Source organism: Hyalella azteca, unplaced genomic scaffold (genome assembly GCF_000764305.2).
Source record: "Hyalella azteca isolate HAZT.00-mixed unplaced genomic scaffold, Hazt_2.0.2 contig9456, whole genome shotgun sequence".
NCBI lineage: Eukaryota > Metazoa > Arthropoda > Malacostraca > Amphipoda > Hyalellidae > Hyalella > Hyalella azteca.
Genome location: NW_025939527.1, coordinates 73,534 through 94,020, shown reverse-complemented (window position 1 = coordinate 94,020; position 20,487 = coordinate 73,534). Strand labels below are relative to the sequence as shown.

At 39.0% G+C, this 20,487-nt stretch overlaps 1 protein-coding gene across 3 annotated transcripts in view; it reads left to right on the top strand.

Moving 5' to 3' along the window:
• The window catches only part of LOC108681946 (tetratricopeptide repeat protein 28), a 75,122-nt gene that overhangs the window by 39,499 nt on the left and 15,136 nt on the right, over positions 1 to 20,487 (top strand). For 2 of the 3 annotated variants that reach the window (XM_018171031.2, XM_018171030.2), the window contains one exon: positions 12,664 to 12,811. In XM_018171031.2, coding sequence (XP_018026520.1) covers positions 12,664 to 12,811 — 148 coding nt within the window. Of the gene's footprint in view, positions 1 to 11,768; positions 12,277 to 12,663; positions 12,812 to 20,487 lie in introns of those variants that run through there. The other variant, XM_018171032.2, reaches the window with a different exon arrangement.

Genomic DNA, 20,487 nt, shown 5'->3' with positions numbered 1-20,487 from the left:
TTCTGTGGTTATCTTCCAGACGCTCATTAAGATAACCTCGAGCTGCTTTGCACTTAGTGAGTGATTCTTCTACCTTTTTTTGCAATTTTTCTCAGCCCCAACACTTTCTGTTACATTAAGTACGATAAATATAATATTTTTGTGTACATTAAGCACGATAAATGTAAAATTCCTGAAGCAACTGAATTTTTACTAGAATAATAACTGGTCAGGTTGAACGAACTATTAAACTAGAAATTAGGAACAAAGTCCAAGATGAGACGTAACTATGGATTGGTGGTAACGTATTCTTTGCTGAAGTTGAGGAAGTTGTTTACTGTTTGCTCTTACGTTGTTATATGACCTGAATTCGTAAATCGTACTGATAGAAATTTAATGATTATTCCAAAGAGGAGTAAGCATCATATCAACCGTGTTGTGCATATTATAGTAAATGTTCAATTAGTTCAGGAGCACCAGATTTTCTTCTGTGTTAGAAATTAGGGACTTGACTAATTTTAGCGAATTCGAAATTTTCATGTTAACGTAACTAACCTTCCGAGCTCATCTTGGATCTCGGGTGCCACCAATATTAATATTATATCATGCCTTTGAATTAACTCAAGCAATATTTTATCTCTACTTAGGCCTTAGCAGAAGTGGAATGTCCGGGACTCGCATTTGTGAATTGGCATGCCGCCTCCCATGTCGCAGGAAAGACTTGTATTGACAGAGACGCATGCCTCATGCGGCGCCTACGCATTGTATGCATATCCATCTTCACCTTCTCAGATAAGAAAGAGATAGTTACTACTTTCTGATGCCATGGTTCCGCATCGACGGGCTTTAAATCTACCACAAAGCCGCTGCTTCGCCGTTCGGCCTTTCCTCAATGAGAAGTTATCAACCAAAATGGTCCCTACGTCGGTCTTGAATAAGATAATTCAGTATTCCTGCGAAATTCTACCACAATATAAGTTAGCAGCATAAATGATCGACAGCACGTCCCTTGTGAAATCGAAAATAAGAACGAAGACATGATTGCTGCTCCGGTGGAGAATGTTGCCCACTCTAAACAGACAATGATCTTTTCAATGGTTGTTATAGACAAGTTTAGTCTGTTGTTAAAAACTATTCGATTGTCGTTTATTAATCCAACAATCCGAGTCTAGTGCAATAATGTCGTGTAATGAACAATAAATTAGTTACATCCCTGAGAACAAAAAGGTAGCCATGACCAAACCTACTTGAGCTGATTTTCTCCTTCAAGTGTATAGGTTTACGGCATGCACACTCTGACGGAAATCATGTACGATTTATTAATGTACAATCAAAGCCTCGTAGATATTAAGTCCACAGTGACCAATCATCTTTGGATTATCAGTGACATCTAAATGTGCCACGTTCGGCAATCTAGGATTATGCCTTCATCCTGGCATTGATCATAGGCGGATTATCGTCGACGAATCCATTTGTGACGGCGGCCGCCTAGGTTTTTGAGCAGAGCAGCTCTACTCTGGACGGGGTGATCGCGTCGCGCACAACAACAGGATTTGTTCAATGGTGGTTATGATATGTCTTCTTCACCAGACTTCTTATGATGGCCTGTCAAGGTCGCAGCGGGTATCCGCTTTAATATTATTTACGCGTCGCGGGAGGATGATCAGCGTCGTGCGAGTTGAAGTTGTTTTCTCAATGCGGTGTAGCGAGTATCTCATAGAAAAACATTTTCAGCTTCACGCCAACATCATTCATTGTTGAGAATTAGGAATGGTCTTTGGTATTGACTGTACAATGTACAAGGTTCTGGTAAGTTCTAGAATACTCTACAGGCAACACCAGATGGGGATGGCGATCCTTCCACTTACTGCAGCGGTATTGTTGGCTATGAAGCAAGAGACGGCTAATTCCAATTCCAAAAAATCGCTGCGAAAATGAATGAATTCATGATTAGGATTTAGAACTTTAGGCGACTAGTTTAAGTACTAATTCATTCATAATTCATACTAATTCATAATTAATTTAAGTACTAATTCATACCTTCTCGTAGCAAGTGTGTAGGGTATAAGTTAGCTAATTATCCAATTCCTGTATTATACTGGTCGTACGGTATTACGTGCTTGTGGTCAGTTTGAAGAATCCGCATAATAGTGAGGTTGAGTGGTGTAATTTTCCAAAAAAGTATCAACCAGAATATTATTTTGTAAGCTAAAATTAGTAACCATGATAACAATTTTCATAATAATGACCTTTTACTGCGCGCTATCGGTATAACTAGTAGAGACGTGTAAACAAAACCAGCACAATTATGTTCATGCTGGTACCTATATGTAAGCATCGAAGTGTACACTATCGTAGCTATAATACGCGTTCTGAGATGCCATTGGTGCGAATGGATAAATAAAGCGCAGCGCCCGGGATCTTCTTGCGGATCCCCCACACGAACCGCATTCATGAAGGGCCCCATAAATTCGGAGAGCGAGGAGGCATCGGGTAACTAATGAAGGCGTCCTGCTGAGCTTATGATAGCTAATCAAATTACAACAATTCCGCTAATTTTCTGTGGTACCAAAACTAACCTTAGATCAGGACGGGATTAACTTTTCGTCGTGTCGATGCTGCTGGAGTTAGAGGATAGCGACCGAGAGGAGGAGAATGTAGTGTTTGTTGCTGGCCCTGTTGAGTGGGGTGACGATGTGTGGATTTTTCGTCCTCGAACAGAAAGGGATGCCTTCCACGTCGATGCTAATTGCTCGGCACCGACTCAAACTATGCCATTAAATGACGTGTAAATTAATCAAATGGTCATTTGTTGTTGCATAAAAGTAACGACTGATGTCAGCGTTAATGGATGCACGCATTCCAAGCGTGACACTCCCAAAATAATTCCCAGTGACGAGCGCCACTAAAAGTTGAGTTTACGACGACTTCGCTTTATAGTCACCGTTAAACTCATGCATGGAAAAATTGCTATTTCGCTCCCTTGCAAATGAGCAATGACGCCGGCGCAATGAAATGTTGATGCGCTGGAACGACGAACATTCATGTCATTGCTACTCTTTGCTCTGCGCTACGTATTTGATCGTTCGATTAATATATGTAAATCTGAGACGAAAACTGCCGCTTCATACATTTAACGGGCTATGGAGGTTTAACTGTCGCTTCATACATTTAACGGGCTATGGAGGTTTAACTGTCGCTTCATACATTTTAATGGGCTATGTAGGTTTGCCCCTATTGATAATTTAGTGAGAACATTTTTTGGTGATTTATTATAATTAAAATTTGTATATTAAGCACTAGCTAGTGCTTAATATAAAAACTCGTAGTTTGAACATCATCTGGATACTAAATACACTCTTACGCTTCAGCTTAACCCACCGCAACTTTATTTTTCACTATTTTATTGTAAATCTGCGCAGCTACGGCGCAGTGCATATCACTTTTCATTCTGTCGTACTATTACGCCATCATTATTATCCCACTCGGGAACGAAAGTGAAATCATTAGAATATTAGCAGCGAAAAGAAATGTATTTCAATATTATTCCTGCTTTGCATTACCGTTTTCCAACATCACCGTGAGAAATGCCTTTAGTCATTGACTTTTTCATATTGACTTTTAGTTTAGTTTTGTGGTGGACTTATTCCATATGTGCAGCAGCTCGCGACCGCCTAGCGAGAGCAGCTGTCGAGAGTCACATCAGACGTCTCTGGTGAGACGTATGATGGCACGTGCCTCTAGACCGTCTCGTAACTAATGTGCATCCAAATATCCATTCGAATACTTTTGCGGCCCCAAAACCTGCGTGTAAGAAACCTGCGTATAAGAGCTGTTAAGGCTTATGCAATTTTCGGTAGGTAAAGTTATTCGTTTAACATCTGCACATACATGAACAAAATATTCACTAGACTCAAATCGTTGAACTCATGAGCGCGTATACGCAGTTATAAGATTGTTTTATTGTAACTTACTATACTATTATTTATAATATTATTTAGAGTTATACAATTTTTTGATGAAATTATTCGTGTTATATGCGATTATAATTCAACAAAGTAGTTACCGGACACACACATCAAGCATAATAATTTATTTGCCTTCTGATCAATTAACATGTTCATGCGTCGGCGTGTGAAGAATTGCAATTGAAATTCGACGAGGGAAGTTGTTACTGAACTTGAAATGGTGCGTATCGAGGGAAAAGTTTTATCTCAAACGATTGAACGAAACAAAAGCGTTAATAAAATCTTACTATGTTATTTATTGTCGACGGTGACTGATGCCTAAACGATTATTTTCTAACTTTTTTCCTACCATGCCTACTACAATGAACGGAAAATAATTCTCATCTATCGTCGTCGCAAGATCTCCAATAGCGCGTTTCTTCGCAATTCCATTTTTCAGCCCCATCTTGCATTTCGTATTCTTTAAGAAATCGTCAAGACGTTGGAGAAACACCTGTTGTCTCCTGACGCCCCAAGACCCATTGTCTTGCTACGTGATCCAAGTCCCAAGCCTCTGCTGGAATTTATGCCTGGACTATTAGTAAGGATTAAATATCGTGGTGTGTTTCCATCACCGAACCCAACACCCTTCCTTCAGAATGTCTCTGCAGATGTTCATTTGGAAACACTGGTCAAATAACTGTGAATGTAGACAGTTTCCGATGAAACCTACGTTGTGATTGGTGAATAATGCATTCTTTTGCGCAGCTTTTATTTAAACTCGATCGAAACTTAATGGCTATATCTTCATTTTACTTTTACTTGCGTCGAACTTTCCGTGTTATTATTATTTTGCTTGTGTGACTGTATGAGAATCTTCAATTGAATACTGCCAACATTTGATTTGAACAGGATCCACCAACAATATATCTGACTGATACAAATTCTGTGAAGGTCTTCGTGTTCAAATTTTTCTTGCCTGGTCTACTCAAATATTTATATGAATTCCCCGATTTCACACGTTCATTATTTGTACTGCTCAGGAATTCCATCGGAAATGTATTCGTTGCAATAGGGCGTATTCTGGGCACGTTTGGACGACCATCGTGTTGATGTAGTTAATAGTCAGACTAGCACCTCACTACAGTAGATCTCAGCGACAGCCACCGCAACTAGATGCTGTGGTGTGGCTCGCTTTTGTCATTCTCATTGTTCTGCAAACGCGCAGACTTTGGATTTCTTATATCAGAACCCCAATCTCTGCGTAGCTGAGGCTTGCCAATAAGATGGCTTGTTTGTAACAAAATACTTGAATCATCACATACAAACTGATAAGTTTCACCTGAAGTTCAGTTACTTGTAAAATTTAACAGGTTCCATGTTTTTTTTTGGAATAAAACGACTCTCTCAATATATTCTGTTCTAAGTTTGAGTATAGTCAAGTTGATAATACAATGACATTCTTCCTGGAATCAATTTAAGAGTATAATGACATACTTCGTGTAGTCAAGTTAAGAGTATAATGGCATACTTCGTGTAGTCAAGTTAAGAGTATAATGGCATACTTCGTGTAGTCAAGTTAACAGTATAATGGCATACTACGTGTAGTCAAGTTAAGAGTATAATGACATACTTCGTGTAGTCAAGTTAAGAGTATAATGACATACTTTACATTAGTATGTTTCGTGGAATGTTTGTGCAAGAACAAGGCAACCGCCGTACGTATATAATGCCTTACGATGTACATTACTCAGTGTCAAGTCACTCCATAGCCGCTGCTCTGTCTTACTCCATTGGTAAAACGTTCAAGTTTCTTGCCTTGATCATTATACGGAAAATTTAGCTTCTCCTCTACATTCATTAGAGAGAGCGCGGGTATCCCATGAAGGCCTGTTATGCCTTTGAATGTTATTTTGTGAGGCTAGATTTTGACATTTTTAAACGGTGGGCTCAGAATTTCCCTGTTCATGTACTTGCTAATTATTATTATCTTGAATTATTATTTTTCTAATTATTATTAGGAAAATGTGGAGTGTGGTCCATATATAATGATTATGCATTCCACATAAAATATCACCATCAATTATATTGAAGTGGGATTTATTATATCGAAACAAGTCACAAGACTCTGTCCTCGATATTCTTTCTGTAACTGGTGAAGTATTATTCCGAATATTTGAATATTATATTTGAATATTTGAATAATTAAGTTTATTAGAATTCTGATCGGATCTTATTTTATTTTATATGCGTGTGAAAATTCATGTGCGGTGGGTACTTTTCAACGCCCCACCGCTGAGCTCGGGGTGTCGACATCAGTTTTGGGGTTATTATGTAGGTAGGATTCCTTACATTAAGTTATTATGTAGGTAGGATTCCTTACATCAAGTTATTATGTAGGTAGGATTCCTTACATTTCCCCTTCTCTTTCTCGTACAGGCGGCCGACGTCCCGTGTAAGCGACCTCTTTTACGAGTGTCTTCGTTTCTGTTGCATTTCACCTGTCCCTCCCTCTCTCACTTCGTCTCTCTGAGATGCTAACGCTGATTCCTTAGAGCCAGCTTCTGCGGGCTGGACAATTGAGACCTTCCGCCCCCTGAGGGTTCATCACCTGAGGGTGATGAACGATTTTTTTTAAGAAACTTTCAATAATTGAGACCTTTCTATCTCATAGTTGGTGATGTTCATCTTGACTTTCAGTGCGAGATGGCTTAATAGCTGCAGCGCTAGTAAACATGTGGCAACTAAACTAACTACTTTTCAATGTTATCAATGCCTTACCATCATCCTTGTACGGTACTAAGATAGTGCGTATAATGTAATACGCAACATGCTACCATCTGTGAACGGTACTAATATAGTTCGTATAACAAGCTCTCTTGCATTTTAATTCTGCCGCCGTATGGAGCTCCCCGTCCGCTGTCCACAGCGTAGACGTTACGAGGAACCGGTTTGATGAACGCAGACACTTCCAGCCAATTAGGAGCGAGTATCATTTCTGTATTCAGTCTTCGTATACTGTATTCTTAGTAAACTTGGTATAATGTAACTTATACAGGTTCTGTTCTGCATCATAGATGTAGAAAGCATTATTAATCAGGTTAAGCTTGCCAGTAAAAATAATTGGCGTAACCATCTCAGTAGAGTATCAGTTGCGTGTAGCAGTCTCATTTGAATCCCGTACGCTGAAAAACTATTGTATGCGTGTAACACTATAAGCAGTAGATGTATAAGCTCTGCAGTAGATGTATAGCTGAGCAGGCCAGATATTTCCCCTGCTATCAAACACCGTAGAATGAAGAGTGCCCAGGTATCGGCCACTAAGTCGCCTCCTGTCGACCGCCTCTATTTTCTCGGTGGCGGCGCCTCGAATCGGGAAGACGCCGCAAAGCTGCTTAGCGCAGACGCGTCGCCTTTTCACTGCTCGCCAGATTTATTTGCTTAGACTTGAATTATTCGATATTTTCCCTCATGGCTGCTCGCGATAAGCTGCTGCGCTAATGCTGGTCATGCTACGATTGCGATGCTCTTCTCGCGAATGTAAATTCCTTTGCTTGTAGGCTACATTGCTCAATACTTAAGCAGGTATTCAGTGAACAGGCAGTGAATGGGAAATGCCAATCTGATCCCTTATTATGCAATAGTATTATCGAGAAAATAATCATGATATGATCAAGAACTTATTTTTTTCGTATATGTATGCACTTACTATACTAGTATAGGATGGCAGAATTTGTTCTTACAAGCATGTTTGATTGAGGACCAGAGAATTAACTTTATTGATATTCGTATTAGTGTTTCTTCAATACTTCGAACAATATTTTTCGTTTGCGTTTGTAAATCGGGAATCAGGTTACTGAAAGACATTTTTAATTTGTTGACAACTTTTCGAATGTATCAACATTCTTTATCAAGTCACTAAACGCATTGAGTTATAAAATTTTGATCGCCTTAGTACAAAATCATTTAAGTACAAAATCATACATACATGTATCGAATATTCATATACACGTGTATACTTTAGCTACGTGGCCTTTTATTTCACTTTTAATTTGTTAAATTAATTGGACTCGTCGGTAAAAATAGGGTAGGTAGTTAATTTCCTGCTAAGAAAGTAAATAATATCGAACACGACTAATATGTTGCCTTGCCGCATTTGCGTTTTCAATTGCCCAAGAAAGTATATAAAAACTTAATTTTTAACCTCCAGTATGCTGGTTGCATTGAATAAAAAATATAACTCAGTACTCACTGCAGGGAGTGACAGAGAGCGCATTTTCTCGTCGACGAAAACGTGAAGTCACGGACGGACAGACGGACAGACAGACGCATGGACGGACGGACATGGCGAGCACAATAGTGCATTTTTTTATAAATGAGAAAATGCGTGAAAAAGCATCTGAAACAAGCATCTGGTGACATCCTAACCTGCTTGAGCTTGATATTCAGCCACCAATCTTATGCTGTGAAACAATTTGGACTGCCACAACGTGCGCGCGAACTCAAATAAATGAACAGGTCATACGGTCTAAATTGTGACACTTTGTCTGCAAATAGCGTAGATACGCTCTTATACTGGATCAAACTGGGTCAGTATAATCTACACAAAAGCAAACAGTTTATTTGTACTAGTCTCACTTATTTGTCTGAGTGTGAGGCAGATGCAAGACTCTCATGCAACGGCCTTTGCTCATCGATCCTGGGCTGGTGACTGCGTTGCCTGAACATCCCTCAGTCGCTGCTGCTGATTTGCATCTCAGTAGATTTATTGGTCTGGGTGGCTAATGTTGGATCTGACCAAGGGTGAGATCAGAGCCTATGTGCAAACACGCTTCTTTGCAACAGCCCCGTGATCGTTCTTAGCATATATACGATAGCTGTCTGTCCGACTCGGTCGCAGTAATGCTGGCAAGTCGATTCCTCTCATAGTTTTCTCACTGCACTTAATTCTTTGCAATTTTACGGACGTTTAAACTCGTTAACATATTTTCAGTTGTAATTTGTTTACAAAAGTTTGTACTGTATTTTAATCTTTTGAATAATTATTTTAAAAGCATTTATAACTATGTAATATATGCAAATTAGGAATCGTTCTTTCGTTGTTATTATACAATTAACTATGCGGGTGAGGATTCTTTAGATTATTTAAGGGTGAATAAGATTATTTAGATTATTTACGCCCGAAAGCCCTTGTGACGTTTCAAGACATCGCTAGGCATGCAGCGTCTGCCAATTGATCTCTGCTAAAACATTTGTTGAGACGCTCTTTGCTTCGGTTAGGTTAGGTCATGGGTGTGGCCTATACACACGCAGTCAGACTCGGACGCTGAGTTTAATTGAATAGCCCACAGATGGAGCACATTTAGAGTGTAGTATCTCTCAGGTGGTGCACTAATGTTTAGTACTCAGATGGTGCACTATAATGTTAAGTACTCAGATGCTGCACTAATGTTTAGTACTCAGATGGTGCACTATAATGTTTAGTACTCAGATGGTGCACTAATGTTTAGTACTCAGATGGTGCACTAATGTTTAGTACTCAGATGGTGCACTATAATGTTTAGTACTCAGATGCTGCACTAATGTTTAGTACTCAGATGGTGCAGTAATGTTTAGTACTCAGATGGTGCAGTAATGTTTAGTACTCAGATGGTGCACTAATGTTCAGTACTCAGATGGTGCACTATAATGTTTAGTACTCAGATGGCATGTCTGGCGCCCGACACTCGACCACTAAATTACGCCGTCTGTAACATCTCTGAGATCCTGCGTGACGTAAACCGCGGAATTTATTGCTGGCATCACTAAGAATTTAGTTTCGATCGGCTTTGCCATTGAAGAAGCGCGCATTATTTATAAAGATTAACTATTCGTTTGGCTTAATCTCTTGAATTGAATCTAATTTGTGCCGATTAAGGCTTTGCTGGACTCTAGGTCCTGAATAAAACATTCATCTGAGGCCCAGATCAAAGTTATGAATGTGATGTTCAGCGGATTTATTCCTGCTCGAGTAAAAATGACGCTTTGTAAGCTGATGTAGGCTTAATTCTTTATGAATGGACCTTTCTTATAATTCTACAATATAATAAAATATTTCTGTCCCATGGACTTTTGGTTTTAACCAGTCCCTGATCTACAATATGTTCCCGTGTTCAAATTCTAGGTAAATTATTATTTTTCGACCTAAAGAATAATCTCTGGATGAAAATTGTGCCTGCATCGTTGTCTAAATATTTATTGTTTCTGTGTGAAACTTGCAAGTCGTTCTAAGTATTTTATCTGTTGGAAGTTTTAATCAGTTTTGCCTTAGGGATCTGCTGTTTATTGCAATAGAGTAAAACTGTTTCACCATCTCCGCCGTTACATATACAGTATGATGTGTCATCGAACAGTGATCGTGTCATACTGGTCCAAAAATTTCAAATCACAGAGTAAACATTTTAAATTGACGGTATTCTGTTGGTTTTTCATCACAGAAGTCACTAATAATTTATATAATCTACCGGTTATTCTGAATGGGATTACGAAACTTTTGTTGGTATCCTATTTCAAGCGGCTCTCCCAGCCACTCCTCGTAACGGTGAACGATAATGTCTTCAGAAGCGACGACCTTCCCGCTATTGGTATGCTGATTTCTTACCCCCAGTGAAGGTACATATAATAGGCAAGCAACGTTCGTTATAAGGCCTTACGATTAGGCTGCAATGTTGTATTGTTAACGCGTAAACTCTTGGAATGTCATTGATAGCTTCATCGTTTGTTGCTGAGCCACGTTTGCTCTAGCAGCAAATGTGGTATCAACTTCTTACCTAACCCAGGCCGACAGAAATCCTCATGAACTTCAATGGAATATTTTCTAATTTTTATTAGTTGGCCGGCGAATAGTTCCCATTCAAAATAATAAATTCACTTTTTTTATTTAGTGAATTTTCCTTTTCAATGGAAATTTTTACTTTTTCTTACCGCATCGGCGAATAATTTCCATTCAAATGAGTAAATTCAGTATTTGTTATTTTTAGTCGGTAAGTTTCATGTTCAATTTATTTTTAACATTAATATTAATCACTAAATTTGGCCGCAAATCTAATCAAGTATAATTCTGTTACCAAATTGTGACTTTATTATGCATTCAATTGCTCCCAAGTTTTTGATTTGCTTGCAAACGCTAGTAGTATTCGTACCTACATTGAATTACATTAAGCTTATTGACGCAGTAAAGCGCTTTGAGTATGAGAAACTTGGTTCGTACGAGTTAACCTCTCAAAGAATTGCAATTAGCCAGTTGCACAAAAAAATATAACATTGATATAATACCTAATATATACGAGTTTAACTTAAGGTCTCTCAATTGAAGGGTTCAGAAACGAGTATCTTGTGACGTCACCTTCTAGAGGAATAAATGTGGGGGCTGCACTGGGAGAATGTATCCAAGATTTCTTTGTTTGATTTAAGATCTCGTGGCTTCAGAGGCTGGCAATCGATGAAGCCTCCTGCGGCGCGTACGTAAGCCTTCTTTGAAGCCCAATGCTACGCGAGTGACCGGTCCACCTTGAGAGCCAATATAGCATTTTAATAACGCGCGCAATTAAGCATCATTGTACGGAGGCTAGCATAAAATCCTGCAACTCTATAGGCGGAAAGTAAGCAAACATCGCGAGGCAACGGTGAATCGTGCATGGCTCAGGTACGCCTTCATACAGTGACCATATATACATAATGTATGCAACGTCTGCGTAGGATACGTTTCAATGAATATTAGCATTTTCTTTCCGTTCTCTTCAGAAACCTTGGTAGTGCCCTTCTGTGTGCCATTCATTGGCACACTGTCGCATAATTTCTCTTTTTCATTTGCGATTTTAATTTTATTTTCTAGCTGTAGGTCAGAAAAAAACGAATTGGCAGAAAATAATTGTGTCAGAATAAACTTAAAATTATTAAAGACGTTTAAAATATGAGTTTCGCTATGGATCACCCAATACGTGATGTCTTAAGAAAGGATAGCATGCATTCCAAAAGAAGAATGAAGAAAAATGTCGCATTCAAAAAATTTGAGAGAGTTGACGAAGTCATCGAAGAAGAAAATGTAAAAGAAAATGTGACCCTTCCACGGAACAATACTCTTGACCTTCTGGAAGACTTGCAAAAGAGCGCTGATTTTCGGCAAAAACGAATAACGATATGCAGATTGTTCCAAAATCGCTCTTCAAGTGCAAGCAACTCAAAGAAAAAGAAAAACCTTGGGATTTCGAATGGTTCGAGACCGAAGCGGCGTAACAAATCTTGGCTCCGAGGCGTTTGGACTCTAAGTAGACACCAACCAACCACAACGAAGCAGCCTTTCCTTCTCTGTGTAGGTTCCAAGACGTTTGCTTTCCTCACTGTATACCTCTTGCATAGTTTGGGTGTAATGCAATCGAAACTTTTTATATACATGAAGTTCATGATCTTCATGCTCATCAAATGTGTTTATAGTTTTTTTTTTGTAGGAGCTACTATAAAAAGTTATCGTGTGGTGCAGTGATGAGCAGGCCTATTACAGTCGTGATTTCTGGGGCACATAGAATATGTTTCAATCAAGTTTTACGAAAACGTTTTTTAGCTATAAAGAATTATTAATATCACTGTGTACAGGCACCCGACACACAAGGCTTGGCATTGCTGTTCACGATCAGAATTTTTTAATAAAAATGTAAAAACTTTCCATCGCATTCAACACTAATTGTACCATTTCTTACAGGCGTACTACAGACAAGGTGTGGCTCTGCAGCACATGGGCAGACATGCAGACTCGCTGGCCGCTTTCAGTAGTAGCCTCGCTCAGGACCCCAAAAGTTTGCAGCTTCTGGCAGGACTCGTTGAAGCCGCCATGAAAAGTCCTCTAAGGAGTGAGTACAATTTTCCCTATCTATGAACTATTTGAAAATTTCCCTATCATTATAAGCCTTGTAAGCATCAAGTAAGTATTTAAGTATCTTAATAAAACACTACACTTTATACACTACATTGCTGAGTTAATCTATGAACGAGCGTACAAATGTTAGTTGCAGCCTTGACGTCCCGGGCTTGCCGATTCTGCTCTGAATTGATGATATGTTATCTTTAACTGACGCGGAAACCAGATAAAGATATTCCATAAGTTGTAGTCACAAAAATGACTCGAACCTATCTCCATTACTCATCGCATAACATGTTATTATTTCCATTCTAGAGTCGGTAATCAGTCAACACATGATTTTCGTTAATGAGATATTGTTAATAATCATCTTCGTTGTGATTAATAATAGCGAGAATTTTTACGTGAGGAATTAGTTCAAAACAAGGAAGTGGGAGTCGAAAATCGGAAGAATAATGCAAGACTTACACATTGTTAGCTAAGTGTAAAAATTTATAGCGATTATATTATGGAAGATTATTCTTTCTCCTTATCGGAGCATTGCTGATGCTAGTGCCTCTTCATTAAGAATGAAGAGACACTCTTCATTAAATTAATATGCTTCTGCCTCTTTATTTAGGAAGGTGATCAGCTCGTTTGCTGAGACAAGCTGAATTAAAAATAAACGAACGACGAATTTGCTTAGACATGCAGTCAAATAACCAACGAGCTAAAAAAGAACATAGAGGACCTCAGGAAGAAGAATGCACGCAAACTCTCGGATAAGAAGGCAGTGTGGCGAGCATGTAGCTACAGCGCTCTTGTCGAGTGCAGCAGCGCGTGCTAATTTGGTGCGACAGTCTGTGCAGACAACGTTGGTCCTTAGTACGAGCCTGCCTCTGTCAATACAGGCCTAAGATGTCCAATCTCTCTGTGTCGCTATCAGGAACTTCGTTAATCGTCTTTTAACAGGAACGAAAGTTGCAGGGATGCTGTCGAATGTGATCGAAAAAAACCCTGGGTAGAACCGAGCTTTGTTATTGTCTCTGATAGGGAGTGGAAGCCACAATTAGACATAAACGTTGCTTAGACAAACAAAAATGTGATGACATCGTAAGATTTTGCTTTAGGACAAATAAACTCAAAATTCCACACTTCAAAACGTAAATTCTTCAACTTCCAACCGATTTCAACAAACTCCCTACGACCGTTTCAACTGGCATACGAAGTTTCAATAGAGTTGAAAGTGAAATTCGAAAATTTCTATTCCTTGTCTAATATTGTCGGAAATGTTAATGAAGTCTCTCTAATTAATGTCACTTGATTGCTACTTTCTTCTCATTCGGAGCGAAAAGTCCCATCGAGAACGGACCACGCGAATGGAACTGTTTTCGGACTGCGTTTATCAGCGTACAATGTGTCACTAAAGACTGGGTATAAATTACCGATAGACCGAGACCGCTCGGCGATCTCGTTCTCAACGACTGCACAATTGTGTCAACTTTCTTGAGATCTGAGCTTGATTTAGTGAGCTCTTGATACCATTATTTTAAGAGACTATATAAGAGAGGTTGGCCATGTAAATAAGTATGACTTTAATTTTTATGTTATCGCGCCATCACAGGCCTCCTTTTACGAGAAACTTAACTGTTGGCGATAGCTTTTGATTTGCAGATCTGTGGAGATTCACTAATCCCATAGAATTCTGGATAGAATTACATCTAATTTGTGGTTGCTGCAGATATTTATATATTTGTACTAACGCTCACTTTGATCCATAAGTTTCGCTTTGATCGGTTTCTTTGTACTCTCCGTTTATTCAAAAAATTAAGTACATTTAGGATCATGTTCATAGTTACGATGGATGCCGGTAATAATAGTTTTGATTCCTAATTGAGCATATCGTTGCATTGGAATTTTTTACGATACGCCAATAAGATTATGCCGTTTCTCTAATTTAACGCATCACACGGACACACCGGAAATCTTTATTAATCTCTATCGGCAATTTCAAATTAGTGTGCCTACTCCCGATGGCATTAGTTTTTGTGAGCCTGGCGTTCTAAATCTCGGCTATCTCAAGCGAACGAATGTGTATAAGCTTGAACCACCACGAGAATGATATCCAAACGTATTTTTCTTGTCCCCTCTACATGCACAAGAAACTGAACCTCAATTTTACTGTCAGCAAGCGTGAAAGGGGAATTTTACATTGATTGGCGAGCCTTGTGGAGCTTTCTAAATGTTCTAACAGATAATCTGTAAACAATGACGAATGGCGACGATTGCACTGGCGCTCGCCGTATCGGAGCCCATGTCGCACGGCTCTCCATCACGCGCCTCTGCCCCGGCTCGATCTTTTATGCTCGCAACACTAGACTCTATGGAAACTCCCACAAAAAATTACTTCTGACGTTATTCCTTCATTTTCTTTTGAAAGCTAGCATAAACATTGAAATTTTGTTCTGAATTTTGATTTATTAAACTTGTTACTACATCTTAAGCTTTGGATTATGAAAGATGGGCTTTTTGATTTCGAATTTTGATGTTCGTTATATTTTGAATACTCATATAAGCTTTATGTGCAATTAAGCGAAGTAAACTTAGTTGATCTAACGCCAATGGTAATATTAATGCTCCTATCAGAGTAACAAAATGAAATTTCCAGCGAATCTGATGTACGTTTGCGCGGTATTCATTACCTAACTTTCATTCATCCAGTGTTAATAACTGCTGCCATATCACACACACTGCGTCTTCACTTCACCATCGTACCGTTTATATGCGCCGTGGTGGGGATTTATTGCGCACTCAGAAGCACCGACCTGGTCTAACAGCAAATGCTATCTTCGAATAACTTCTTGTTACGACCCGCCCTTCTCTGCTGCAAAAACCTGGGCTTTAAATTGCATTTGATATCATGTGTCCCCGTTAAAAGATGGTTTCTAATTGCCTTGGGACAATAAGACCATCTGATACCACGCCAGTTATAGTGAGTGTCACATATTTGGTTGACTTGAATTTAGACCGGCTGATAAATCTTTCGGTGAAACTGTCGTGTATGTTCTATAAGTCCATTGTAAGCTTCAGAGACTCGAATTTTTTGTCCCGCTTCCTTTTAATATCCATAATATGCATTCTTACATACATGTATTCTAAATCGTGATAGGAAATTTACCGTTTTTGCTGTACTAGCTAATGTATGAAGCCTTCTTGTTTTACCACATTATCGAAGTTCATTCTTAGTGGTTTACATTTAACGAGTTCTAAAATAAATTTCCAGAATTAAAAATAGTCTGCAAATTGATCGCTGTCGCAACGACTACAGTCTATGGAGATTTTTGACATGGCAAGCATTTAAATATACTTCTATTCCTGCTAGTTTGAGCTAGTCTGCCTCGCTAAACTATCTTTATTTTGTTGCTGTTTTTACCGAGGCCCGCTCAACATTGTAGCAACTTTTCCTTCATGTTTCAACGCCTCCGCCTCTTGCGAGCGCTGATAGAAATCTTGTTAATTCATGATTTATGGTGCGTGAAAATCCAGTGATTTTGCAGGCAGCACTAATTGGTTCTAATTAAGGCAAGGCGCAGCAAAAACTATTTTACTCCGTGATACAAAGACAAAAAAGAGAGAGCCGGCCATGCCACGACATGCGATTCCTGCAAAACGGCGGCGAAAGGCCGACAGTTTTCTGTCTCTTAGGCTTCCTAGTTTTAACTTTTGCATTTGATCGATCTTCTTCTTGCCATGAAAGGATTCTGGTCCCAAAATCTCAAACTAGACTGCTTCAAATCATCTCACAAAAAAGGCAGAAATTCAATAATAAATGACATTAGGCAATTTGTGGTGCAACAATTCACTTTCTATGGGTTTTTTACTTCAAAATTACATTAGGTCTGATTAAGGTACTTCCTGATTGCAAAAGCCAAGAATTTTACTGAAATATCGGTAGCTGAAATCTCAAACCATGCGCACATAGCTCGTGTTGCATGGCACATGTTATATTTGCCATCATTGCATATGTGTTTTAATTGTCACTGGTTAAAATTTATACTAAATCGTCCCAAAAGTGTTGGAATTTCAAGTCATGGAGAAAAGTGACCCTAGTTAGAATTTCCCCATCATGGTCGTTTCATCGCAGCTAATGTCACAGTTTATATATTAATGATGCGTATAGTTTTAAAATAGAATTAAATGCATAGAATTCTTGCCAAATACAATAAACAATTATGTCAAAACGACCGCTATAATAATTTAGCCAACCATCTTAACTGAAAAAACCCTCACATCGCACAATTTGGCAAAAAAATCACTGATCCCATCCTTACCTCAAGTGAGAGTATGAGTTGTTAATTGTATTTTAATTATTACCGTACCCTGCCGGTATATTTCTTTCCAGTCTAGCTAATGATCATAGGAAGGCTGGTTTGCATGAGAGAGAGGCATGGTAAATGCTTGTATGAAGGCTGGGGCGACTCTCATTAGTGTGTGATAAAGAAATGATCAAAAGGCGGTCATTAAGCTTCTTGTGCGCCGTGCCAGATAAGCGGGCGCTCGTCTTGGGGCCAGGGGGCCAAAATCCTAGCATAAAACACTTCACTTAAAACACTTCTCTTGGATGAAAATACTTCACTTGAATGAAAATACTTCACTTGAATGAAGACATTTTTATTGAATGAAAACACTTCGCGTGAACGAAAATACTTCACTTGAATAGAGACACTTCGCTTGAATTTCGCGAGCGCGCTGACGGCAATCAATTCAGCTTCTTACAGTTGTTACTTATAAGTACAGAAACACATTCTCTATTTTCAGGTGCGGCCAATTTGCGCATGTTTGGTGAGAATACTTCACTAAGTTCCCGTTTTCGGCATGTACAGAGTTGGGTTGTTGTAGACTTGACGACGGTAGTGCGTCCGTGTTCACAAGCACGCAACAAAGCGAGCGCCGCGACATTATAAACGGCGTGCTCAGCATCCTTGTTTATGAAGCGGTCGTGAGGAAGAAAGTTTTGCTCCTTCGTCGGTGGCACCGTCAAAGAAAAAGAACACCTGCTTTAAATTAAATTAAGAGACTAGAGTGGGTCATGTGCCATAGTCGCTCCATGTTGATTTCAATATAAGAAGCAAGCGGAATGTTGCTTGCAATTGATAAGCAAGCTGATAATTTTATTTTTGATCTTCATGGGGAGTTTGAGTTTCACTGCAAATAATTACGACCGAAGAATAATGAAATTAACTTACGATTCAGTTACAATTTATGCTGTATTTTCACTAAAGTTTTTAGTTGGGACAGATCTTCACATGCTTCCGAAAATAAAATTTCAAGTTTATTTAATGGTCAGTTACCAACAACATTTATTGTCGTAATTATTTATTTTCGCAAATAAATTCTTCCTCCACTGATTGAAACTAGATTGATTTTAAAGGTGAAGTATCCGTTCTCTGAATTTGATAATATTTGTAATGTCGCTTAAATTTATCAATCTACAATTATGCAGATTTTGCTTGATTTACTTTTTTTTGTATCGCGAATGATTCCTTGTTTGTAATATTTGACATTGGTTTCTAGCCAGTAAATTTCAGGTGTTGGATTCCTAAAATTCATTGGCGATTCCGAGTCTTTTATATGTATATCTGCTGTGGGTGAAAATCGTAGTAGAGGAACAAACAATTTAATACATTACTACGTGGGTAGCGCTCACGCCGCAGTGAATCACATGTAGCCGATTTTCGAAAACAATCTGTTTATCACATTTTTTTCATGCACTGTAGGATTTTTTCGGTGAGAGTTTGAAATGTAATATGGTGTAGTTTTGTGATAAAATTGTGGTTTGAAGCTTTGGGATTTTTTATTTCTTTTCCAATGTCGAATGTCACTACTTCAGAGTAATAGTCTGGTCATTTTTACTATTATAGTTTCAATCGAATCTCTTGATCTTTCTATGCGTAATTCAAATCCACAGAGGAACAAAGTTCCAGCTTTTAATGCTCATGCGATCGAGGTCGAGAAATATCCCAACGCTTTATTAATTAGGAAAGCTCTGCTCATATCAAAAGCACATTTCACATACGCGCATATCATTAAAGTCAGGTGATCCTGGGCTACCAGCAAATGGGATCTGATAGCGCGATGTAATCCCGAGACCTGTTTTTGCAAGTCCCAGTAGGACGTCTCTTGCGCGTCGTCGTCTCTTGCGCAGCTTAGTCGCGTTGGTCAACCCTTGCTTGTGGTCCGTCCCTGTATTCGCAATGTACAGGGGCTGCTCCGAGCCGAGGTTTCTCTCCACATACCCCACCGCCAACTTACTCACGAATCATTCATAGAGAAATCAATAAAACTTCGACCCATGTAATTATGGTGTAGATATTCATGCATTTTAGGGATGAGACCTTTGTTTAGACGCGTTTCAATAAAAAATAGTTTTAATTGTTGAAGACATCAGTGTTTAATACCTATATATCACTTTTATTGTACTGTATAAAATTTATATGAGGTTAAAAATTTTTTGAATGAATTCTTTTATTAGTCGTGCATTGCAATAGAAACCTGCAAGACCGGGGTACATATTTTGTTAACAATTAAACTATTTCCATCCCATTAATAATTTACTGGCCTCTGATAACTAGTTTAGATTCACAGTAAAAAAACTTACAATCCTTGACCATAAAAACTACGTTAAACAACCAACGCCGTCTTGAGGTTTGGACGTAATACCTCTACACCTCCCGTCTCAAGCCTCGAACAAAGAGAAGAATTTATAGGGTCCTCCTCACGATCTCACTGAAAAAAATAGACATTTGTCCAACTACATGCATGAGTTATTACTACAATATAGTTCATGTATCCCAGCTCAACTATAAGTTGGTTAGATAAAATCCAACGCTTGTTGAGGAGTTGCAAAATTAAACTTTATAATAGGGGGTTTCCTGCCCGAGTAGTGGTGGGCAGCAGCGCGGGGTGGGAGATCGGTTATTTTTATTTCAAGTGTTAGGGTGGCAGGCGCAGGGACGCTGCACAATGACATGGTGGGAGGCTTGGCACTGACCGCAACGTCAGCCATTGTACTCGTGTTTTGATCAATGCCAACCACCGCCTTAATCCTCGCCAGAGCTCCCACTAATATGGCACAAGCATGGATACCTTCCCAGATTAGACGGCTTGATAGGCTTACGTACGATAAAGCCGTGTCTCATTATGAATACTACCTAACAACCTTGAAGAAATTCCATGTGTTTTATTCTACTAAAAAGGTTACGTGAAAACAGATGTACGAACATCTAAAGCATAAAATCTCAATTACGCCTCGATCATTTCATATATTGCTCTTAACATCTGCCGATCTAAAAACAATCATTTCTATTATCGTGCTACGCGCCCGCAATTTATCTTCGCTATGTTAATCAAGATGCCGATATCTTAGATTCCTGCTATTGTTCGTGTCACAAAGACGCAACGGTCGAATTAGCTTCAGCCGTCGAATTCCTCAGGCGCGTCGCACGATTCAAGACAAATGATAGCGCGTGTCTTGCGTGGTTATTCGAGCACATTTCCTGGAAACGGTTCTTCCGAAATTCTAGTTTCCAGGAAATCATTCTGCGCTCAAGATCTCAATCATCCGAACATTTATCAAATCTGTCTCGCCAATAGCGATAAAATGAAAAGCTGGGGATCACCGGTTGTTCT